Genomic DNA, 26,995 nt, shown 5'->3' with positions numbered 1-26,995 from the left:
AGCTCAAGGTGTCACTGAATTGCCACCTAGCTGCTCACATATTGAAAGTGAGCAAGACAACTCATAATGGCCATACAAACATAATATTGATGGATGGTTCAGAAAGTCATATCATGATTATCACTACTATTATGACTCCTTGTGATGCCAGGACAGTCAGTTGTGTACACCTGTAAGCATACAAGAATTAAAAGCATGCAAAAAATGAAATTGGAATTTACCTTGGAGAGCTTTGAAAAAGAATATAATCAGAAACACTGATATAATCACTTGCAACACAGATGTTTCCCTCACTGACATCACACTAATCCTTACTTCAATTCACTGTGCTGGCTAAGGTCAATCTCTTGCTTATCATCATTGGAGCATAGTGGCTGTTCACAGCATTAATTAAACTTTATCAGTAAATTTCCTTACTTCATTTGCTGGTTTAGTGAACAAAAGTGTGATTTTTTTCATACTATTTGCCATTTCCCGCATTAGCGAGGTATCGTTAAGAACAGAGGACTGAGCCTTTGAAGGAAATCCTCACTTAGCCCCCTTCTCTGTTCCTTCTTTTGGAAAGTTAAAAACGAGAGGGGAGGATTTCTAGCCCCGCTCCCAAACTTATATATATATATATATATATATATATATATATATATATATATATTTTTTTTTTTTTTTTTTCTTATACTTTGTCGCTGTCTCCCGCGTTTGCGAGGTAGCGCAAGGAAACAGACGAAAGAAATGGCCCAACCCCCCCCCATACACATGTATATACATACGTCCACACACGCAAATATACATACCTACACAGCTTTCCATGGTTTACCCCAGACGCTTCACATGCCTTGATTCAATCCACTGACAGCACGTCAACCCCGGTATACCACATCGCTCCAATTCACTCTATTCCTTGCCCTCCTTTCACCCTCCTGCATGTTCAGGCCCCGATCACACAAAATCTTTTTCACTCCATCTTTCCACCTCCAATTTGGTCTCCTCTCCTCGTCCCACCTCCGACACATATATCCTCTTGGTCAATCTTTCCTCACTCATTCTCTCCATGTGCCCAAACCACTTCAAAACACCCTCTTCTGCTCTCTCAACCACGCTCTTTTTATTTCCACACATCTCTCTTACCCTTACGTTACTCACTCGATCAAACCACCTCACACCACACATTGTCCTCAAACATCTCATTTCCAGCACATCCATCCTCCTGCGCACAACTCTATCCATAGCCCACGCCTCGCAACCATACAACATTGTTGGAACCACTATTCCTTCAAACATACCCATTTTTGCTTTCCGAGATAATGTTCTCGACTTCCACACATTCTTCAAGGCTCCCAGAATTTTCGCCCCCTCCCCCACCCTATGATCCACTTCCGCTTCCATGGTTCCATCTGCTGCCAGATCCACTCCCAGATATCTAAAACACTTCACTTCCTCCAGTTTTTCTCCATTCAAACTCACCTCCCAATTGACTTGACCCTCAACCCTACTGTACCTAATAACCTTGCTCTTATTCACATTTACTCTTAACTTTCTTCTTCCACACACTTTACCAAACTCAGTCACCAGCTTCTGCAGTTTCTCACATGAATCAGCCACCAGCGCTGTATCATCAGCGAACAACAACTGACTCACTTCCCAAGCTCTCTCATCCCCAACAGACTTCATGCTTGCCCCTCTTTCCAAAACTCTTGCATTTACCTCCCTAACAACCCCATCCATAAACAAATTAAACAACCATGGAGACATCACACACCCCTGCCGCAAACCTACATTCACTGAGAACCAATCACTTTCCTCTCTTCCTACACGTACACATGCCTTACATCCTCGATAAAAACTTTTCACTGCTTCTAACAACTTTCCTCCCACACCATATATTCTTAATACCTTCCACAGAGCATCTCTATCAACTCTATCATATGCCTTCTCCAGATCCATAAATGCTACATACAAATCCATATATATTTTTTTTTTTTTTTTTTTTCATACTATTTGCTATTTCCCGCGATAGCGAGGTAGCGTTAAGAACAGAGGACTGGGCCTTTGAGGGAATATCCTCACCTGGACCTCTTCTCTGTTCCTTCTTTTGGAAAAAAAAAAAAAAAAAAAAAAACGAGAGGGGAGGATTTCCAGCCCCCCGCTCCCTTCCCTTTTAGTCGCCTTCTACGACACGCAGGGAATACGTGGGAAGTATTCTTTCTCCCCTATCCCCTATATATATATATATATATATACATTATTTTTTTTTTTTTTTTAACTATTCACCATTTCCCGCATTAGCGAGGTAGCGTTAAGAACAGAGAACGGGGCCTTTTTTGGAATATCCTCACCTGGCCCCCTCTGTTCCTTCTTTTGGAAAATTAAAAAAAAATGAGAGGGGAGGATTTCCAGCCCCCCGCTCCCTCCCCTTTTAGTCGCCTTCTACGACACGCAGGGAATACGTGGGAAGTATTCTTAATCCCCTATCCCCAGGGATAATATATTTATATATTTATTATACTTTGTCATCGTCTCCCACGTTAGCGAGGTAGCGCAAGGAAACAGATGAAAGAATGGTCCAACCCACCCACATACACATGTATATACATACATATCCACACATGCACATATACATACCTGGACATTTCAATGTATACACACATATACATACAGACATATACCTATATACACACATATATATATTCATACTTGTTACCTTCATCCATTCCCGTCGCCACCCCGCCACACATGAAATGGCACCCTCCATACCCCCGCTCGCATGCAAGGTAGTGCTAGGAAAAGACAACAAAGGCCACTTTCGTTCATAGTCAATCTCTTGCTGTCATGTGTAATGCACGAAAACCACAGCTCCCTTTCCACATCTAGGCCCACAAAACTTTCCATGGTTTACCCCAGACGCTTCACATGCCCTGGTTCAATCCATTGACATCACAATGACCTTGGTATACCACATCGTTCCAATTCACTCTATTCCTTGCACGCCTTTCACCCTTCTGTATGTTCAGGCTCCGATCGCTCAAAATCTTTTTTACTCCATCCTTCCACCTCCAATTTGGTCTCCCACTTCTCCTCATTCCCTCCACCTCGGACACATGTATCCTCCTTGTCAATGTTTCCTCACTCATTCTCTCCATGTGACCAAACCATTTCAATACACCCTCTTCTGCTTTCTCAACCACACTCTTTTCATTACCACACATCTCTCTTACCCTTTCATTACTTACTTGATCAAACCACCTTACACCACATATTGTCCTCAAACATCTCATTTCCAACATATCCACCCCCCCTCTGCACAACCCTATCTATAGCCCATGCCTCACAACCATATAACATTGTTGGAACCACTATTCCTTCACACATACCCGTTTTTGCTCCAAGATAACGTTCTTGCCTTCCACACATTCTTCAACACTCCCAGAACCTTTGCCCTTCCCTCACCGTGTGACTCACTTCTGCTTCCATGGTTCTATCTGATGCTAAATCCACTCCCGTATGTCTAAAATACTTCACTTCCTCCAGTTTTTCTCCATTCAAACTTACCTCATAATTGACTTGTCCTTCAACCCTACTGAACCTAATAACCTTGCTCTTATTTACATTTACTTTCAGCTTTCTTCTTTAACACACTTTACCAAACTCAGTCACCAACTTCTGCAGTTTCTCAACCGAATCAGCCACCAACGCTGTATCATCAGCGAACAACAACTGACTCACTTCCCGAGCCCTCTCATCCACAACAGACTGCATACTTGCCCCTCTCTCCAAAACTCTTGCATTTACCACCCTAATAACCCTATCCAAAAACAAATCAAACAACCCTGTAGACATCATGCACCCCTGCTGCAAGCCGTCATTTACTGGGAACCAATCACTCTCCTCTCTTCCTACTCGTACACATGCCTTACATCCCCGATAAAAACTTTTCACTGCTTCTAGCAACTTACCTCCCACACCATATACTCTTAATACCTTCCACAGAGCATCTCTATCAACTCTATAATATACCTTCTCCAGATCCATAAATGCTACATACAAATCTATTTGTTTTTGTAAGTATTTCTCACATACATTCTTCAAAGCAACAACCTGATCCACACATCTTCTACCACTTCTGAAACCACATTGCTCTTCTCCAGTCTGATGCTTTGTACATGCCTTCACCCTCTCAATCAAAACCCTCCCATGTAATTTCCCGGGAATACTCAACAAACTTATACCTCTGTAATTTAAACACTCACCCTTATTCCCTTTGCCTTTGTATAGTGGCACTATGCATGCATTCCGTCAATCCTTAGGCACTTCACCATGAACCATACATAGATTGAATATCTTCACCAACCAGTCAACAACACAGTCAACCCCTTTTTTAATAAATTCCACTGCAGTACCATCCAGACCCACCGCTTTGCCAGCTTTCATCTTCTGCAAAGCTTTCACTACCTCTTCTCTGTTTACCAAACCATTCTCCCTACCCCTCTCACTTCGCATACCACCTCACCCAAAACACCCTGTATCTGCCACTCTATCATCAAACACATTCAACAAAAACTTCAAAATACGCGCTACATCTCCTTCTTCCTTCACCACTACTTGTTATTACCTACCCATTAGCCCCCTTCACCGATGTTCCAAAACATCTTTTTATTCTCCCTAAAATTTAATGATACTCTCTCACCCCAACTCTCATTAGCCCTCTTTTTCACCTCTTGCACCTTTCTCTTGACCTCCTGCCTCTTTCTTTTATACATCTCCCTGTCATTTGCACTATTTCCCTACAAAAATTGTCTAAATGCCTCTCTCTTCTCTTCCACTAACGATATTACTTCTTCATCCCACCACTCACTACCCTTTCTAATCTGCCCACCTCCCACCTTTCTCATGCCACAGGCATCTTTTGTGCAAACCACCACTGCTTCCCTAAATACATCCCATTCCTCCCCCCCTCTCCTTACAGCATTTGCTCTCACCTTTTTCCATTCTGCACTCAATCTCTCCTGGTACTTTTCCACACAAGTCTACCACATATTCCCTAACGTGTCGTAGAAGGCGACTAAAGGGGACGGGAGCGGAGGTCTAGAAACCCTCCCCTCCTTGTATTTTAACATTTTAAAAGGGGAAACAGAAGGAGTCATGCAGGGAGTGCTCATTCTCCTCGAAGGCTCAGATTGGGGTGTCTAAATGAGTGTGGATGTAACCAAGAAAAAAGGAGAGATATGAAGTTATGTTTGAGGAAAGGAACCTGGATGTTTTGGCTCTGAGACAAACAGAAGCTCAAGGGTTAAAGGGAAGAGTGATTTGGGAATATCTTGGAAGTAAAGTCAGGGGTTGGTGAGAGGCCAAGAGCAAAGGAAGGAGTAGCACTACTCCTAAAGCAGGAGTTATGGGAGTATGTTATAGAGTGTAAGAAAGTAAACTCTTGATTGATATGGGTAAAACTGAAAGTGGATGGAGAGAGATGGGTGACTATTGTTGCCTATGCACCTGGTCATGAGAAGAAAGATCATGAAAGGCAAGTGTTTTGGGAGCAGCTGAGTGAGTGTGTTAGCTGAGTGAGTGTAATGGGTGATTTGAATGCCAAGGTGAGTAATGTAGCAGTTGAGGGTATAATTGATGTACATGGGGTGCTTAGTGTTGTAAATGGAAACGGTGAAGAGCTTGTAGATTTATATGTTGAAAAAGAACTGGTGATTGGGAATACCTGGTTTAAGAAGAGAGATATACATAAGTATGCATATGGAAGTAAAGGAGATGGCCAGAGAGCATTATTGGATTATGTATTGATTGACAGGCATGTGAAAGAGAGACTTTTGGATGTTAATGTGCTGAGAAGGGCAACTGGAGGGATGTCTGATCAGTATATTGTGGAGGCGAAGGTGAAGATTTGCAGAGGTTTTCAGAAAAGAAGAGAGAATGTTAGGGTGAAGAGAGTGGTGAGAGTAAGTGAGCTTGGGAAGGAGAATTGTGTGAGGAAGTGCCAGGAGAGATTGAGTGCAGAATGGAAAAAGGTGAGAGCAAATGATGTGAGGGGAGTGGGGCAGGAATTTGACGTATTTAGAGAAGCAGTGATGGCTTGTGCAAAAGGTGCCTGTGGCATGAGAAAGGTGGGAGGTGGGCTTATTAGAAAGGGTAGTGAGTGGTGGGATGAAGAAATAAGACTGTTAGTGAAAGAGAAGAGAGCAGCTTTTAGACAATTTTTGTAGGGAAATAGTGCAAATGACTGGGAAATGTATAAAAGGAAGAGGTAGGAGGTCAAGAGAAAGGTGCAAGAGGCAAAAAGGAGGGCAAATGAGAGTTGGGATGAGAGAGTATCATTAAATTTTAGGGAAAATAAAAAGATGTTTTGGAAGGAAGTAAATAAAAAGCTTAAGACATGAAAACAAATGGGAACATCGGTGAAGGGGGCTAATGGGGAGGTAATAACAAGTAGTGGGGAAGTGAGAAGGAGATGGAGTGAGTATTTTGAAGGTTTGTTGAATGTGTGTGATGATAGAGTGGCAGATACAAGGTGTTTTGGTCAAAGTGGTGAGCGAAGTGAGAGGGTTAGGGAGAATCATTTGGTAAACAGAGAAGAGGTAGTGAAAGCTTTATGGAAGAAAAATGCCTGCAAGGTGGCAGGTTTGGATGGTATTGCTGTGGGATTTATTAGAAAAGTGGGTGACTGTGTTATTGACTGGTTGGTGAGGAGATTCAGTGTATGTATTGTTCATGGTGAAGTGCCTGAGGATTGACAGAATGCATGCATAGTGCCATTGTACAAAGGCAAAGGGGATAAGGGTGAGTGTTCAAATTACTGAGGTATAAGTTTGTTGAGTATTCCCGGGAAATTATGAGGGAGGGTATTGATTGAGAGGGTGAAGGCATGTACAAAGCATCAGATTGGGGAAGAGCAGTGTGGTTTCAGAAGTGGTAGAAGATGTGTGGATCAGGTTGTTGCTTTGAAGAATGTATGTGAGAAATACTTAGAAAAGCAGATGGATTTGTATGTAGCATTTATGGATCTGGAGAAGGCATATGATAGAGTTGATAGAGATGCTCTGTGGAAGGTATTAAGAATATATGGTGTGGGAGGCAAGTTGTTAGAAGCAGTGAAAAGTTTTTATCGAGGATTTAAGGCATGTGTGCGAGTAGGAAGAGAGGAGAGTGATTGGTTCCCAGTGAATGTCAGCTTGCGGTAGGGATGTGTGATGTCTCCAGGGTTGTTTGATTTGTTTATGGATTGGGTTGTTAAATTAGATTTAAGCAAAATAAGCGAAGAATCTCACAGAATTGCGGTATCATCACCTACAAGTGCAGTATTAAGAATGTCAATAAGTGCACCCTACACACAGCGCCATCTGTGGTCACCCAGTAAACTAATCTGGTGACTGGTAATTTCAAGTTTCTTCATGTAATTTTGACTGGACTAAAGGAGTTGGCGAACCATCCATTACCAGAAATTTGGTGGTGTACCTGTACTACAATGAAGACATTTGATACTTTTTGTTCAGTTGCCTTGCTTTCCAACATAATATCACCATACCTTTTAATTGATGGTTCTGTATAGTGAATGTTGCCTGCTGTCAGAGCACTGTGGGAGCTCTGTAGGGAAGGAAGTAAAGTACACATTATTATCATGTCACCAAAAATATAAGCATTAGGCTTTAACAGATGTTTTATTATTCTAAAACCAAGTAGATTTTCATAACTCTTTTGGTGTTTATCAAAGGTATGAGAGTGTGAACATACACAAAACATGACAAGAAATTGACACACATAATTCCTTTTTGATTTTCCCCAAAGTACAGAGTATGGAATGAGTACCATCTAAACAAGTTGATAATTACCCAGTTCATATGACTGTAATGGAATCCCTGAAGGTCAGTGTAAAGCTTTTACCAAAACAGACCCTATGATATTCATTTTGGTCCCACTTACAGTTATACCATTTTGCAGTTAAATGATGCATACATATATTCTTGTTTTGATCTTCCTTTAGCTCAGCCTTCCACAAACACATATTTCTCTTCCTGCAATCTATTACATATTTACAGATTCCACATGCACACTGACTTTCTTGAGACCATGATTGCTTGTGGGTAAGTGAATTCTTTGAAACATAGGCCAACTTTACCCAGAGAGCATTTATTTGAAAAGATAATTATGTATTGCAACTTTTTATTCCCCATAACCCATTCATCCATTTAGAAATTAGCTGCAAAAGACTGACCACAGATTTACATCATAGTCTAATAGTGTGTACCATGAGTGGAAGAGTACTGGAGAGAGAGAAATGAGGGAGGAATGTGTGGAATGATGTATATGAGGGAGGCATGTAAAGACAGATATGCATGAGTGGAAGACTATGGAGGGAGAGGAATGGGGAAAGAATGTGTGGAATGATGAATATGAGGGAGGCATGTAAAGACAGATATAAGTGGAGACTTTTTGGCCTTGCTGTTGCCCCCCCTCTTGATGGGAGTTCATGGAGAGAATGGGCATCAGAGGTATTGATAGATGAATATGGTTTTACATGATATGAAAAGGGTTAATTGATAGAATGAATATTTTTTCTAATATTTGAATAGCTCTCCTTTATAGGGACCTGCCTAGATTTTCTTAGCTCCATCCTTTAAAGGTAAATGAACCAGAGCAGATACAAAAAAGGAACAATGGAGGAACATTTAGGATAGCACATGAAGAAATGAGATGGTAAAGTTCTAATTGCAGGATTTCAGTCATAAAGAAGGTAGAGATTCATGTAAACTCAAGGTCTTAGAGTGCCCACTGGTAAATTTTCTGCATCAGTAGATTACTGAATACATGAGAATGAGAGGAAGTGGTCTGCTAACATCATTTATAATCTTTACACATAATAGCATCTAAGTTGAGAATATTAAATAAGATACACTAATTGGAAAAAATATTTTAGAATCCTTGAGTTTGATTATACAGGTTGTACCTCTTTAATCTAGCAACCTTAGGACCTGGCCATTGCTGGACCACAGAAAATGCTAAAAAACAGAAATTGACCCCTAAGTCGCTCACAATTGACGATCCGATCTCATAGTACTCACACGAAATCTTTACAGAAGTTCCCTTTTCTAAGTTTTTCAGTAACTCCCCCTTTTCAAGCTAGATAATGATTTATGCTTATACTTATAGCACTAGCACCATCTGCACCTCTTGGTCTCTTGGATGACATCCTGAACGGGTAAAATACGGCTAAACATAGGATATTAGCTTGGCTGCAGTGTAAACAAATTTTGGCACCATACTGCTGCTAGCAGTGCCGCCCAGGTGGCAGATCCACAAGCTAATAACAAATGGCGGAAGATTCAAAATGTGCCAGACCACAGGATGCCGGATTAGAGAGGTACAACCTGTATAGTAAATGAGAACAAGAAAAATGTGGTCAAATCAAAGAGGAGATAAAGTATGTAAGTTACACAAAGTAAAGAATATCTTTGAAAACATAAACTGGGGAGTAGAGTTCTGTAGCCATAATATAGATTATTGTTATGGGAGGGTCAGTGAAATTTGTAGCTGAAGTAGAACATATCTAGCTTTAGCTACCAATACAAAGGAAAGAAGGAAAAAAGAGAGATGTGGTTCAGTAAAAGATGTGACACACAGAAGAGCTGAGTGATGTACTGTGGAGATGTGAACAACACTACATTGAGTATGCCAACATTTAAAAGATAGAAGCATGCAGTAAAGAAGGAGCTGAGGAACTTTGAAAAGAATGGAACCATGGAATCAGAAGTGATTCATAGGGTGGATGAGGGGGTGAGGGTTCTAGGGGTACTGAGGAATGTATGGAAAGAGAAAATGTCATGTGGGAGGGTAAAATTGTCCTGACTGTTTGAAGATAGAGTCATCCCAACAATATTGAATGGATGTGAGGTATGGGCTGTAGATAAGGATGTGCAGAGGAGGGTGGATGTGTTGGAAATAAAGTGGTTAGGGATAACATGTAGTGTGAGGTGGGTTGATTGAGCAAATAATGAGTAGGGTAAGAGAAATGTTTGGTGATAAAAAGAGTGTAGGGTTGAGAAAGCTGAAAAGGGTGTGCTGAAATTGTTTGGACAAATAGAGAGAATTTGTGCGGAGAGGTTGACAGAGAGGTTTTATAGATCAGAAGTGAAGGGATCAAGGAGAGCAGGGAGGCCAAGTAGGAGTGAAAATAAGTTTGAGTGATCAGGGTCTTGACATGCAAGAGGGTTAAAGTTATGCAAGGGATAGAATTAATTGGAATGATGTGGTATGCTTTGGTCAAGGTGCTGTCAGTGGGCTGAAAGAGGGTATGTGAAGCATCTGGAGTAAACCATGGAAAGTTGTGTGAGGCCTGGGTGTTTATAGGCAGCTATGGTTTTGATGCATTACGCATGACAGCTAGAGAATGAATGTGATTAGATGTAGCTCTTCCTCACTAACATGGGAAATAATTTTTTTTTTTTTTTTCAAACTATTCGCCATTTCCCGCGTTAGCGAGGTAGCGTTAAGAACAGAGGACTGGGCCTTTTTTGGAATATCCTCACCTGGCCCCCTCTGTTCCTTCTTTTGGAAAATTAAAAAAAAAAAACGAGAGGGGAGGATTTCCAGCCCCCCGCTCCCTCCCCTTTTAGTCGCCTTCTACGACACGCAGGGAATACGTGGAAAGTATTCTTAATCCCCTATCCCCAGGGATAATGGGAAATAATGATCAGATATAAAAAAAAAAAAAGGACTATTTTGTACCATAAGAAAAGGCACTAATGCACATTATTTTTTATATAAATGGTTATAAAGCAAATAGATTTGAAATTTTGTGTATGATTTGATGTTAATGTGAAACCTTTTGCCCAACAGATTCATCAGTGATTTTTGTCATTCTTTTAACATGTTTATTTTGTTTTTTTACTTTTAAGTTGTTATATTGTAAATGAAATGCAAATAAATGCTTTTCCCATTGAACTTAACTACTAGGTAAAGTGTTAAACATTAGTTAAATGCAAGTTATACATTATTAAACGTGGTACTGGATTAAAGGGTGTAAGAATATCAGTCTAAAATTGATTTGGATTAGAGTGAAAGTAGGTATGAGAGGTAGATGAATGTTAGAGCTTATGCAATTGGCAATGAGAGGAGCTAAGAGGAATCGTGGTTCATGGGGATTTGTGTGCAAGAATGAGTGATGTGGCAGTTGCGGGGAAGAGTTTGTTGAATTGTGCATGAAGAGGAATGGTGACTGGGAATACTTGGGAAAAAAGAAAATGGTATATACATAAGTATACATGATTTAGAGGGGTTATGGATCGGTGGGTATATTTAGAAAAAGTTTATTGCACAAATTCTTCAGTATATGTCCCCAAACCTAATCTTTATCACTGCTTTATATTCAGATTTGGTATCAGACGGATGGTGAAGGAGCAGTGGTTCTACTGGTTCGTTATTGTCTTGGTGTTCCTTAATACAGCGTGTGTTGCTGCTGAACACTACAACCAGCCTCAATGGCTTACAGACTTTTTGTGTAAGACTGTTTACCATTTATTCTTGTATTTGTACAAGTTTAGTGTTAACCTTTAGAGAAAGATCATAATGGCTAGGAAAGTTATTAAGTCATACAAGGAACAAAGGGTATTGGAGGAAAGGCTTGAGAGTCAATTATGAGTATTCTTAGACTTGAGCTTAGTTTAGATAGAATTGTAGTAAAACTTGAACATACTGGCTCAGAATGAATATTCTTTTAATTCTTGAATAGGGTTTTAAGACAGGCTTTGGTGGCAGTATATGTAGTTTAGAAATGAATAATGATGGACAGGATTAGAACTAAGAATTTTGATACATTGTGGTGATGATGTGATGATAAGGAATTTCACAGAATAATTGCAGACTGCTGAAAGTTTTTAGGGAATTTTTTGAAAATGGAAGCTCATTGTAACTGCAAGTGAAGAATGTTACATTTTGTTTAAATGGTGAGGGACCCGAAGTATGACTTATGTTTAAATGACTGGTAGATAAGTTACAGAAACCCATATATTCAAGTAATACATATAAAGAAAAGAAGTGATGGATGCTAAGGTACGAGAGAATGTCTTGAAAGGTAAGCAGATTACTAAGGCAAAAATTTTTGGTGAGTGGTGATAAAAGGAAATGTGAACCACCAAATATAGCCATATTTGCTCTAAGAATTTTCTGAATTATGTCTAATGTATTCTGATGAGATGTGTTCCTGTAACTACAGAATAGATTGGCTTGTAGAAGTAGATATGAAGTTTGCCGAGTTGGAAATGGATAGTAGGCAGAATGAAGTAGATTCAAGTATAAGCCAGTCCAAGATTAATGCACACACCCAGGCCAGAGCCTAGAGCCCTGGCCTTGCATAAATGAAAATAATATGGTCCACAGAACTAGCAAAATGCAAAAAATATTATATACAATTCAATATGATTATGAAATTTGAAAAATGCTATGTTTATATGAACTTTTATGAATTTAGAGAGTATTAGGGACCTCCAGATATTACTTGAGCTTATCACCCACTAAATCTCACTCTGGCTCTCGGGATAAGGTATCACAGTGGCATATAAAGTAGTTGAGTACTAAGATCAAGGACAAAGTAAGGAATGGATGTTAAACATATGATTAGACTTTTTTATATGATTGAAATAAATGACAGATCAAAACAAATTTAGCTAATGGTAAAGAAGTAGGACAGAATGAACAGGGTATAGAATATTCATTGGAAAGGGTGTGTTGTTTGAAGAAATCTACAGATAGGTTTAAGGTCTGTGGTGTTTGGAGGAATTTCTTTTGAGCCACCCTGTTCTACAATGGATAGGCATTGAGGTTTTAAAGAGGTAAACGCTCTTATCCCCTCAGACTATTGTATTATCAGGTTTATTGTCATTATGAGTCTCATTGAATACTAGGAAATATGAAAGAATCAGTATATTCAGACTTTTATAGCATTCCATGTGAGTTTTGTTAAACAATGTTCTGTTTATGAAAGGGGCAAGTTATACCCTTTCATTTAGCTTACTTCACATGGTCTATCCATGCCTTATGGAACAGCACCATAGAGCATTAGTGTCCAGTAGTTATTGATTGTAAACTTCTATCAGACCGTGCAAGTTAAACTTTTTTTTTCTTTTTAAAGAACAGATGATTTGCTCATGACAAAATGCTCAAGGTCATTACAAAGAGGAGCTTAAGCTTTTAACTAATGGAAATACTGAGAGAAATGGCCATGTCCAGTTTTGGCATACATTATCATGCAGAAAACCTCCTTTCTTCCTAGCATGCCTAAACAGGCCTCCTATTTTGGCCAAAAGAAACAAACACTCATTCATTGTAAGGTCACCAGACCTTCCAGAGGGGAAAGGTAGAAACAACATGTACTTTTTGAAATGAATTGTTCATTTAAGGAGAGAACAGAAGCCACTGCATCTTAGCAGTTTTCTCTGATGATTAGTTTCCTTCCACCATTGGCAAATGCAACAGCAGGGAGGGAGGGAGGGAGAACAAGCCATCAAATAAACACTTTAAACCTCAGTTTTATATTTCAAAAATATATTGTATTTCAATTTCTTAAAAAGGAAACAGAAGTAGGAGTCAAGTGGTGAGTGTTCATCCTCCTCGAAGGTTCAGATTGGGGTGTCTGTTTGTGGATATGACCAAGATGTGAAGAGAGGAGAGATAGGAAATATGTTTGAGGAAAGAAACCTGAATGATCTGGCTCTGAGTGAAACAAAGCTCAAGGGTAAAGGAGAAGAATGGTTTGGAAATGTCTTAGGAGTAAAGTCAGAGATTGGTGAGAGGACAAGACCTAAGAAAGGAGTAGCACTACTCTTGAAGCAGGAGTTGTGGGTGTATGATAGTGTAAGAAAGTAGATTCTTGATTGATGTAGGTAAAATTGAAAGTGGATGGTGAGAGATAGGTGATTATTGGTGCTTAAACACTTGGCTATGTGAAGAAAGGTCCTGAGAGGCAAGTGGTTTGGGAGCAGTTGAGTGAGTGTGTCAGCAGTTTTGGTGCACAAGACTGGGTATTAGTGATAGTTGATTTAAATGAGAAGGTAGGTACTGTGACAGTTGAGGGTATAATTGGTGCGCATGGGGTAGTCAGTGTTATGAATGGAAATGGTGAAGAGTTTGTGGATCTGTGTGCTGAAAAAGACTAGTGATTGGGAATACCTAGTTTAAAAAGAGAGATATGCACAAGTATGTGAGTAGGAGTTGGAGAAATGGTCATTGGGAATTATTAGATTTCATATTGATTGATAAGTGTGTAAAAGAGAGGCTTTTGGATGTAAATGTGCTGAGAGGGGCAGCTGGTGAGATGTCTGATCACTATCTTGTGGAGGTGAAGGTGATATATATAGTGGAGAAAGAATACTTCCCATGTATTCCTCGCGTATTGTAGGTGACTTAAGTGGGTGGGAGCAGGGGGATGGAAACCCTTCCCTCCTTGTATTTTCAATTTCTAAAAGGTTCTGGGAGCAATGAAGAACATGTGGAAGGGGAGAATGTTACCTCTGAGAGCAAAAATGGGTATGTTTGAAGGAATTGTAATTCCAACAATGTTTTATGGTTGAAAGGCATGAGCTATAGATAGAGTTGTACGGAGGAGGGTGGATGTGTTGGAAATGAAAAGTTTGAGGGCAATATGTGGTGTAAGGTGGTTTGGTCAAGTAAATAATGTGTGGAAATAAAAAGAGTGTGGTTGAGAGAGCAAAAGAGGGCGTGTTGAAATGGTTTGGACATATGGAGAGAATGAGTGAGGAAAGATTGACAAAGTGGATGTATTTGTCAGATTTGGAGGGAACGAGGAGAAGCGGGAAACCAAATTGGAGATGGAAGAATGGAGTGGAAAACATTTTGAACAATCGGGGCCTGAACATACAGGAGGGTGAGAGGCGTGGAAGGAATAGAGTGAATTGGAAAATGTGGTATACTGGGGTCGACTTGCTGTCAATAGACTGAACCATGGCACATGAAGCCTCATGGATAAACCATGGAAAGGTCTGTGGAGCGTGGATGTGGATAGGGAGCTGTGGTTTTGGTGCTTTACACATGACAGCTAGAGACTGAGTGTGAACAAATGTGGCATTTTTGTTTGTATTCCTGGTGCTACCTCACTGAAGCAAGGGATAGTGATGCTGTTTCCTATGGGGCAGGGTAGTGACAGGAATGCATGAAGACAAGCAAATATGAATAAGTACATGAAAAATGTGTGGAAGTCGAGAACATTATCTCGGAAAGCAAAAATGGGTATGTTTGAAGGAATAGTGGTTCCAACAATGTTGTATGGTTGCGAGGCGTGGGCTATGGATAGAGTTGTGCGCAGGAGGATGGATGTGCTGGAAATGAGATGTTTGAGGACAATGTGTGGTGTGAGGTGGTTTGATCGAGTAAGTAACGTAAGAGTAAGAGAGATGTGTGGAAATATAAAGAGCGTGGTTGAGAGAGCAGAAGAGGGTGTTTTGAAATGGTTTGGGCACATGGAGAGAATGAGTGAGGAAAGATTGACCAAGAGGATATATGTGTCGGAGGTGGAGGGAACGAGGAGAAGAGGGAGACCAAATTGGAGGTGGAAAGATGGAGTGAAAAAGATTTTGTGTGATCGGGGCCTGAACATGCAGGAGGGTGAAAGGAGGGCAAGGAATAGAGTGAATTGGAGCGATGTGGTATACAGGGGTTGACGTGCTGTCAGTGGATTGAATCAAGGCATGTGAAGCGTCTGGGGTAAACCATGGAAAGCTGTGTAGGTATGTATATTTGCGTGTGTGGATGTGTGTATGTACATGTGTATGGGGGGGGGTTGGGCCATTTCTTTCGTCTGTTTCCTTGCGCTACCTCGCAAACGCGGGAGACAGCGACAAAGTATAAAAAAAAAAAAAAAAAAAAAAAAAAATGTGTATGTATGTAATGTCTGCATATGGGTATGTATATGTATGTATATATTGATATTGGAAAGGATCACAATTTTGCGTGTGATCAAGATATTCCTATGAGTCCACGGGGAAAATGAAACACAAAAAGTTCCCAAGTGCACTTTCGTGTAATAATCACATCATCAGGGGAGACACAAGAGAGAAATATAACTGTCAGTCTCTTCGATGTATATCAACTGACTGTTATATTTCTCTCTTGTGTCTCCCCTGATGATGTGATCATTACACGAAAGTGCACTTGGGAACTTTTCGTGTTTCATTTTCCCCGTGGACTCATAGGAATATATTGTTTTGTATAAGTGCATATGTGGGCATTCATGTACATATATGTGTATATGAGTGGATGGGCCATTCTTCGTCTGTTTCCTGATGCTACCTCACTGATGATGTAAGAAACAGCGATTTTTTTTTTTTTTTTTTTTTTTTTTTTCATTTTTCCAAAAGAAGGAACAGAGAATTGGGCCAGGTGAGGGTATTCCCTCAAAGGCCCAGTCCTCTGTTCTTAACGCTACCTCGCTAATGCAGGAAATGGCGAATAGTTTGAAAGAAAAAGAAATATATATATATATATTTTTTTTTCTTTGTCGGTCTCCCGCGTTTGCGAGGTAGCGCAAGGAAACAGACGAAAGAAATGGCCCAACCCACCCCCATACACATGTATATACATACGTCCACACACGCAAATATACATACCTACACAGCTTTCCATGGTTTATCCCAGACGCTTCACATGCCTTGATTCAATCCACTGACAGCACGTCAACCCCAGTATACCACATCGATCCAATTCACTCTATTCCTTGCCCTCCTTTCACCCTCCTGCATGTTCAGGCCCCGATCACACAAAATCTTTTTCACTCCATCTTTCCACCTCCAATTTGGTCTCCCACTTCTCCTCGTTCCCTCCACCTCCGACACATATATCCTCTTGGTCAATCTTTCCTCACTCATTCTCTCCATGTGCCCAAACCATTTCAGAACACCCTCTTCTGCTCTCTCCACCACGCTCTTTTTATTTCCACACATCTCTCTTACCCTTACGTTACTTACTCAATAAAACCACCTCACACCACACATTGTCCTCAAACATCTCATTTCCAGCACATCCACCCTCCTGCACACAACTCTATCCATAGCCCACGCCTCGCAACCATACAACATTGTTGGAACCACTATTCCTTCAAACATACCCATTTTTGCTTTCCGAGATAATGTTCTCGACTTCCACACATTCATCAAGGCTCCCAGGATTTTCGCCCCCTCCCCCACCCTATGATCTACTTCCGCTTCCATAGTTCCATCCGCTGCCAGATCCACTCCCAGATATCTAAAACACTTTACTTCCTCCAGTTTTTCTCCATTCAAACTTACCTCCCAATTGACTTGACCCTCAACCCTACTGTACCTAATTACCTTGCTCTTATTCACATTTACTCTTAACTTTCTTCTTTCACACACTTTACCAAACTCAGTCACCAGCTTCTGCAGTTTCTCACATGAATCAGCCACCAGCGCTGTATCATCAGCGAACAACAACTGACTCACTTCCCAAGCTCTCTCATCCCCAACAGACTTCATACCTGTATATATATATACCTAGAAAAGCAAATGGATTTGTATGTAGCATTTATGGATCTGGAGAAGGCATATGATAGAGTTGATAGAGATGCCATGTGGAAGGTATTAAGAATATATGGTGTGGGAGGCAAGTTGTTAGAAGCAGTGAAAAGTTTTTATCGAGGATGTAAGGCATGTGTACGTGTAGGAAGAGAGGAAAGTGATTGGTTCTCAGTGAATGTAGGTTTGCGGCAGGGGTGTGTGATGTCTCCATGGTTGTTTAATTTGTTTATGGATGGGGTTGTTAGGGAGGTGAATGCAAGAGTTTTGGAAAGAGGGGCAAGTATGAAGTCTGTCGGGGATGAGAGAGCTTGGGAAGTGAGTCAGTTGTTGTTTGCTGATGATACAGCGCTGGTGGCTGATTCATGTGAGAAACTGCAGAAGCTGGTGACTGAGTTTGGTAAAGTGTGTGAAAGAAGAAAGTTAAGAGTAAATGTGAATAAGAGCAAGGTTATTAGGTACAGTAGGGTAGAGGGTCAAGTCAATTGGGAGGTAAGATTGAATGGAGAAAAACTGGAGGAAGTAAAGTGTTTTAGATATCTGGGAGTGTATCTGGCAGCGGATGGAACCATGGAAGCGGAAGTGGATCATAGGGTGGGGGAGGGGGCGAAAATTCTGGGAGCCTTGAGGAATGTGTGGAAGTCGAGAACATTATCTCGGAAAGCAAAAATGGGTATGTTTGAAGGAATAGTGGTTCCAACAATGTTGTATGGTTGTGAGGCGTGGGCTATGGATAGAGTTGTGCGCAGGAGGATGGATGTGCTGGAAATGAGATGTTTGAGGACAATGTGTGGTGTGAGGTGGTTTGATCGAGTAAGTAACGTAAGGGTAAGAGAGATGTGTGGAAGTAAAAAGAGCATGGTTGAGAGAGCAGAAGAGGGTGTTTTGAAATGGTTTGGGCACATGGAGAGAATGAGTTAGGAAAGATTGACCAAGAGGATATATGTGTCGGAGGTGGAGGGAACGAGGAGAAGTGGGAGACCAAATTGGAGGTGGAAAGATGGAGTGAAAAAGATTTTGTGTGATCGGGGCCTGAACATGCAGGAGGGTGAAAGGAGGGCAAGGAATAGAGTGAATTGGATCGATGTGGTATACCAGGGTTGACGTGCTGTCAGTGGATTGAATCAGGGCATGTGAAGCGTCTGGGGTAAACCATGGAAAGTTGTGTGGGGCCTGGATGTGGAGGTGGAGCTGTGGTTTTTGGGCATTATTGCATGGCAGCTGGAGACTGAATGTGAACGAATGGGGCCTTTGTTGTCTTTTCCTATTGCTACCTCGCACACATGAGGGGGGAGGGAGATGGAATTCCATGTGTGGCGAGGTGGCGATGTGAGTGAATAAAGGCTGACAGTGTGAATTGTGTGCATGGGTATATATGTATGTGTCTGTGTGTGTATATATATGTGTACATTGAGATGTATGGGTATGTATATTTCCGTGTGTGGACGTGTATGTACATACATTGTGTATGGGGGTTGGTTGGGCCATTTCTTTTGTCTGTTTCCTTGCGCTACCTCGCAAACGCGGGAGACAGCAAGAAAGCAAAAAAAAAAAAAAAAAAGGCTATGTTTGAAGGAATAGTGGTTCCAACAATGTTGTATGGTTGCGAGGTGTGGGCTTTGGATAGAGTTGTGCGTAGGAGGGTGGATGTGCTGGAAACGAGATGTTTGAGGACAATGTGTAGTGTGAGGTGGTTTGATCAAGTAAGTAATGTAAGGGTAAGAGAGATGTGTGGAAATAAAAAGAGCGTGGTTGAGAGAGCAGAAGAGGGTGTTTTGAAATGGTTTGGGCACATGGAGAGAATGAGTGAGGAAAGATTGACCAAGAGGATATATGTGTCGGAGGTGGAGGGAATGAGGAGAAGTGGGAGACCAAATTGGAGGTGGAAAGATGGAGTGAAAAAGATTTTGTGTGATCGGAGCCTGAACATGCAGGAGGGTGAAAGGCGTGCAAGGAATAGAGTGAATTGGAGCGATGTGGTATACCGGGGTTGACGTGCTGTCAGTGGATTGAATCAGGGCATGTGAAGCGTCTGGGGTAAACCATGGAAAGTTGTGTGGGGCCTGGATGTGGAAAGGGAGCTGTGGTTTCGGGCATTATTGCATGACAGCTAGAGACTGAGTGTGAATGAATGGGGCCTTTGTTGTCTTTTCCTAGCGCTACCTCGCACACATGAGGGGGGAGGGGGATGTTATTCCATATGTGGCGAGGTGGCGATGGGAATGAATAAAGGCAGACAGTGTGAATTGTGTGCATGTGTATATATGTATGTGTCTGTGTGTGTGTATATATGTGTACATTGAGATGTATGGGTATGTATATTTGCGTGTGTGGATGTGTATGTATATACATGTGTATGGGGGTGGGTTGGGCCATGTCTTTTGTCTGTTTCCTTGCGCTACCTCGCAAACGCGGGAGACAACGACAAAGCAAAATAATAGATAATATATATACTATATATACTATATTATTATATTATTTATTATACTTTGTCGCTGTCTCCCGCATCAGCGAGGTAGCGCAAGGAAACAGACGAAAGAATGGCACAACCCAACCACATACACATGTATATACATATACGTCCACACACGCACATATACATACCTATACATTTCAACGTATACGTTTATATACATACACAGACATATACATATATACACGTACATAATTCATACTTGCTGCCTTTAATCATTCCCGCCGCCACCCCGCCACATATCAAATAACAACCCCCTCCCCCTGCATGTGCGCGAGGCAGCGCTAGGAAAAGACAACAAAGGCCCCATTCGTTCATACTCAGTCTCTAACTGTCATGTATAATGCAACGAAACCACAGCTCCCTTTCCACATCCAGGCCCCACAAAACTTTCCATGGTTTACCCCAGACGCTTCACATGCCCTGATTCAATCCATTGACAGCACGGCGACCCTGGTATACCACCTCGTTCCAATCCACTATATTCCTTGCACACCTTTCACTCTCCTGCTTGTTCAGGCCCCGATCGCTCAAAATCTTTTTCACTCCATTTTTCCACCCCCAATTTGGTTTCCCACTTCTCGTTCCCTTCACCTCTGACACATAAATCCTCTTTGTCAATCTTTCCTCACTCATTCTCTCCATGTGACCAAACCATTTCAACACACCCTTTTCTGCTCTCTCAACCACAATCTTTTTATTACCGTACATCTCTCTTACCCTTTCATTACTTACTCGATCAAACCACCTCACATCATATATTGTCCTCAAACATCTCATTTCCAACACATCCACCCTCCTCCGCACAACCTATCTATAGCCCACGCCTCGCATCCATATAACATTGTTGGAACCACTATTCCTTCAAACATACCCATTTGTGGATTCCGAGATAATGTTCTCGCCTTCCACACACTCATCAATGCTCCCAGAACCATCGCCCCCTCCCCCACCCTATGGCTCACTTCCGCTTCCATGGTTCCATCCGCGGCCAAATCCACTCCCAGATATCTAAAACACTTCACTTCCTCCAGTTTTTCTCCAATCAAACTTACCTCCCGACTGATTTGTCCCTCAACCATACTGTACCTCTTATTCACATTTACTCTCAGCTTTATTCTGTCATGCACTTTACCAAACTCAGTCACCAGCTTCCGCAGTTACTCACCCGATTCAGCCACCAGCGCTCTATCATCAGCGAACGACAACTGACACACTTTCCAAGCCCTCTCATTCACAACAGACTGCATACTTGCCCCTCTCTCCAAAACTCTTGCATTCACCTCCCTAACAACCCCATTCATAAAGAAATTAAACATATATATATATATATATATATATATATATATATATATATATATATATATATATATATATATATATTTATATATATATATATATATATATTTTTTTTTATCCTTTGTCGCTGTCTCCCGCGTTTGCGAGGTAGCGCAAGGAAACAGACGAAAGGAATGGCCCAACCCCCCCATACACATGTATATACATACGTCCACACACGCAAATATACATACCTACACAGCTTTAAATGGTTTACCCCAGACGCTTCACATGCCTTGATTCAATCCACTGACAGCACGTCAACCCCGGTATACCACATTGATCCAATTCACTCTATTCCTTGCCCTCCTTTCACCCTCCTGCATGTTCAGGCCCCGATCACACAAAATCTTTTTCACTCCATCTTTCCACCTCCAATTTGGTCTCCCTCTTCTCCTTGCTCCCTCCACCTCCGACACATATATCCTCTTGGTCAATCTTTCCTCACTCATCCTCTCCATGTGCCCAAACCACTTCAAAACACCCTCTTCTGCTCTCTCAACCACGCTCTTTTTATTTCCACACATCTCTCTTACCCTTACGTTACTCACTCGATCAAACCACCTCACACCACACATTGTCCTCAAACATCTCATTTCCAGCACATCCATCCTCCTGCGCACAACTCTATCCATAGCCCACGCCTCGCAACCATACAACATTGTTGGAACCACTATTCCTTCAAACATACCCATTTTTGCTTTCCGAGATAATGTTCTCGACTTCCACACATTCTTCAAGGCTCCCAGAATTTTCGCCCCCACCCCCACCCTATGATCCACTTCCGCTTCCATGGTTCCATCCGCTGCCAGATCCACTCCCAGATATCTAAAACACTTCACTTCCTCCAGTTTTTCGCCATTCAAACTCATCTCCCAATTGACTTGACCCTCAACCCTACTGTACCTAATAACCTTGCTCTTATTCACATTTACTCTTAACTTTCTTCTTCCACACACTTTACCAAACTCAGTCACCAGCTTCTGCAGTTTCTCACATGAATCAGCCACCAGCGCTGTATCATCAGCGAACAACAACTGACTCACTTCCCAAGCTCTCTCATCCCCAACAGACTTCATACTTGCCCCTCTTTCCAAAACTCTTGCATTTACCTCCCTAACAACCCCATCCATAAACAAATTAAACAACCATGGAGACATCACACACCCCTGCCGCAAACCTACATTCACTGAGAACCAATCACTTTCCTCTCTTCCTACACGTACACATGCCTTACATCCTCGATAAAAACTTTTCACTGCTTCTAACAACTTTCCTCGCACACCATATATTCTTAATACCTTCCACAGAGCATCTCTATCAACTCTATCATATGCCTTCTCCAGATCCATAAATGCTACATACAAATCCATTTGCTTTTCTAAGTATTTCTCACATACATTCTTCAAAGCAAACACCTGATCCACACATCCTCTACCACTTCTGAAACCACACTGCTCTTCCCCAATCTGATGCTCTGTACATGCCTTCACCCTCTCAATCAATACCCTCCCATATAATTTACCAGGAATACTCAACAAACTTATACCTCTGTAATTTGAGCACTCACTCTTATCCCCTTTGCCTTTGTACAATGGCACTATGCACGCATTCCGCCAATCCTCAGGCACCTCACCGTGAGTCATACATACATTAAATAACCTTACCAACCAGTCAACAATACAGTCACCCCCTTTTTTAATAAATTCCACTGCAATACCATCCAAACCTGCTGCCTTGCCGGCTCTCATCGGCATATATATATACATATATATATATATATATATATATATATATATATATATATATATATATATATATATATATATATATATTTTTTTTTTTTTTGCTGTCTCCCACGTTTGCGACGAAGTGCAAGGAAACAGACGAAAGAAATGGCCCAACCCATCCCCATACACATGCATACACACACGTCCACACACGCAAATATACATACCTACACAGCTTTCCATGGTTTACCCCAGACGCTTCACATGCCCTGATTCAATCCACTGACAGCACGTCAACACCGGTATACCACATCGATCCGGGGTTGACGTGCTGTCAGTGGATTGAATCAGGGCATGTGAAGCGTCTGGGGTAAACCATGGAAAGCTGTGTAGGTATGTATATTTGCGTGTGTGGACGTATGTATATACATGTGTATGGGGGTGGGTTGGGCCATTTCTTTCGTCTGTTTCCTTGCGCTACCTTGCAAACGCGGGAGACCGGCAAAAAATATATATTTTTTTTTTTTTATACTTTGTCGCTGTCTCCCGCATTTGTGAGGTAGCGCAAGGAAACAGACGAAAGAAATGACCCAACCCCCCCCCCATACACATGTATATACATACGTCCACACACGCAAATATACATACCTACACAGCATTCCATGGTTTACCTCAGACGCTTCACATGCCTTGATTCAATCCACTGACAGCATGTCAACCCCGGTATACCACATCGCTCCAATTCACTCTATTCCTTGCCCTCCTTTCACCCTCCTGCATGTTCAGGCCCCGATCACACAAAATCTTTTTCACTCCATCTTTCCACCTCCAATTTGGTCTCCCTCTTCTCCTTGCTCCCTCCACCTCCGACACATATATCCTCTTGGTCAATCTTTCCTCACTCATCCTCTCCATGTGCCCAAACCACTTCAAAACACCCTCTTCTGCTCTCTCAACCACGCTCTTTTTATTTCCACACATCTCTCTTACCCTTACGTTACTCACTCGATCAAACCACCTCACACCACACATTGTCCTCAAACATCTCATTTCCAGCACATCCATCCTCCTGCGCACAACTCTATCCATAGCCCACGCCTCGCAACCATACAACATTGTTGGAACCACTATTCCTTCAAACATACCCATTTTTGCTTTCCGAGATAATGTTCTCGACTTCCACACATTCTTCAAGGCCCCCAGAATTTTCGCCCCCTCCCCCACCCTATGATCCACTTCCGCTTCCATGGTTCCATCCGCTGCCAGATCCACTCCCAGATATCTAAAACACTTCACTTCCTCCAGTTTTTCGCCATTCAAACTCACCTCCCAATTGACTTGACCCTCAACCCTACTGTACCTAATAACCTTGCTCTTATTCACATTTACTCTTAACTTTCTTCTTCCACACACTTTACCAAACTCAGTCACCAGCTTCTGCAGTTTCTCACATGAATCAGCCACCAGCGCTGTATCATCAGCGAACAACAACTGACTCACTTCCCAAGCTCTCTCATCCCCAACAGACTTCATACTTGCCCCTCTTTCCAAAACTCTTGCATTTACCTCCCTAACAACCCCATCCATAAACAAATTAAACAACCATGGAGACATCACACACCCCTGCCGCAAACCTACATTCACTGAGAACCAATCACTTTCCTCTCTTCCTACACGTACACATGCCTTACATCCTCGATAAAAACTTTTCACTGCTTCTAACAACTTTCCTCGCACACCATATATTCTTAATACCTTCCACAGAGCATCTCTATCAACTCTATCATATGCCTTCTCCAGATCCATAAATGCTACATACAAATCCATTTGCTTTTCTGAGTATTTCTCACATACATTCTTCAAAGCAAACACCTGATCCACACATCCTCTACCACTTCTGAAACCACACTGCTCTTCCCCAATCTGATGCTCTGTACATGCCTTCACCCTCTCAATCAATACCCTCCCATATAATTTACCAGGAATACTCAACAAACTTATACCTCTGTAATTTGAGCATATATATATATATATATATATATATATATATATATATATATATATATATATTTTTTTTTTTTTTTTTTTATACTTTGTCGCTGTCTCCCGCGTTTGCGAGGTAGCGCAAGGAAACAGACGAAAGAAATGGCCCAACCCCCCCCCCATACACATGTACATACACACGTCCACACACGCAAATATACATACCTACACAGCTTTCCATGGTTTACCCCAGACGCTTCACATGCCTTGATTCAATCCACTGACAGCACGTCAACCCCTGTATACCACATCGCTCCAATTCACTCTATTCCTTGCCCTCCTTTCACCCTCCTGCATGTTCAGGCCCCGATCACACAAAATCTTTTTCACTCCATCTTTCCACCTCCAATTTGGTCTCCCTCTTCTCCTCGTTCCCTCCACCTCCGACACATATATCCTCTTGGTCAATCTTTCCTCACTCATTCTCTCCATGTGCCCAAACCATTTCAAAACACCCTCTTCTGCTCTCTCAACCACGCTCTTTTTATTTCCACACATCTCTCTTACCCTTACGTTACTTACTCGATCAAACCACCTCACACCACACATTATCCTCAAACATCTCATTTCCAGCACATCCATCCTCCTGCGCACAACTCTATCCATAGCCCACGCCTCGCAACCATACAACATTGTTGGAACCACTATTCCTTCAAACATACCCATTTTTGCTTTCCGAGATAATGTTCTCGACTTCCACACATTTTTCAAGGCTCCCAAAATTTTCGCCCCCTCCCCCACCCTATGATCCACTTCCGCTTCCATGGTTCCATCCGCTGACAGATCCACTCCCAGATATCTAAAACACTTCACTTCCTCCAGTTTTTCTCCATTCAAACTCACCTCCCAATTGACTTGACCCTCAACCCTACTGTACCTAATAACCTTGCTCTTATTCACATTTACTCTTAACTTTCTTCTTCCACACACTTTACCAAACTCAGTCACCAGCTTCTGCAGTTTCTCACATGAATCAGCCACCAGCGCTGTATCATCAGCGAACAACAACTGACTCACTTCCCAAGCTCTCTCATCCCCAACAGACTTCATACTTGCCCCTCTTTCCAAAACTCTTGCATTCACCTCCCTAACAACCCCATCCATAAACAAATTAAACAACCATGGAGACATCACACACCCCTGCCGCAAACCTACATTCACTGAGAACCAATCACTTTCCTCTCTTCCTACACGTACACATGCCTTACATCCTCGATAAAAACTTTTCACTGCTTCTAACAACTTGCCTCCCACACCATATATATATATATATATATATATATATATATATATATATATATATGTCATGGTAAGGTTTCTGAGGTTTGTCAGAATACCTCTAAAGTCCTATTGTATAAAGGCAAGGGCAACAAAATTAGATGTTTGAATTATAGAGGTATAAGTTCTGTACTTTTAAATTAGAGTGGAGAGTGATGATTAAGAGGATGGTGGTATGCACAGTATCTGACTGGGGGTGAGGAATATGGTGTCAAGAATGATAAAGGATGTGTGGATCAGGTGTTCCTTTGAACTGAGAAATATACAAAAAAACATAGGGATTTGTAATGGCATTTATGGATCAGATGAAAGCATGTGATAGAGTTGGTGGAAGTGTTTTGTAGAATGTTTTATGAATATATGGAGTGGTAGGAAAGTTACCAGAAGCAGACAGTTTTTATCAAGAGTGTAAGGTTCATGTGCAAGATTGGTACAGAGGATGATGGGTGGTTCCTGGTGAAGGAGGGTCTGTAGCAGGGGATGTATGATGTCACCTTGGCTGTTTCATTTCTTTATGGATAGGGTGGTAAGGGAGGTAAATGTAAGAGTCTTAGAGAGCAGGGTGATTATATAGTGTGTAGAGTGTAAGGGGGCCT

The 26,995-nt window shown here is 41.6% G+C and overlaps 1 protein-coding gene across 4 annotated transcripts in view; it reads left to right on the top strand.

The window, feature by feature from the left end:
- The window catches only part of cac (calcium voltage-gated channel subunit cacophony), a 1,845,957-nt gene that overhangs the window by 662,418 nt on the left and 1,156,544 nt on the right, over nucleotides 1-26,995 (top strand). For all 4 annotated transcript variants that reach the window (XM_071696567.1, XM_071696568.1, XM_071696569.1 and 1 more), the window contains one exon: nucleotides 11,367-11,494. In XM_071696567.1, coding sequence (XP_071552668.1) covers nucleotides 11,367-11,494 — 128 coding nt within the window. The remainder of the gene's footprint in view (nucleotides 1-11,366; nucleotides 11,495-26,995) is intronic.

The sequence above is a fragment of the Panulirus ornatus genome, chromosome 59 (genome assembly GCF_036320965.1).
Source record: "Panulirus ornatus isolate Po-2019 chromosome 59, ASM3632096v1, whole genome shotgun sequence".
Classification (NCBI taxonomy): Eukaryota; Metazoa; Arthropoda; class Malacostraca; order Decapoda; family Palinuridae; genus Panulirus; species Panulirus ornatus.
The sequence above is the reverse complement of the archived record's forward strand: the minus strand, read 5'-3'. Positions and strand labels throughout refer to the sequence as shown.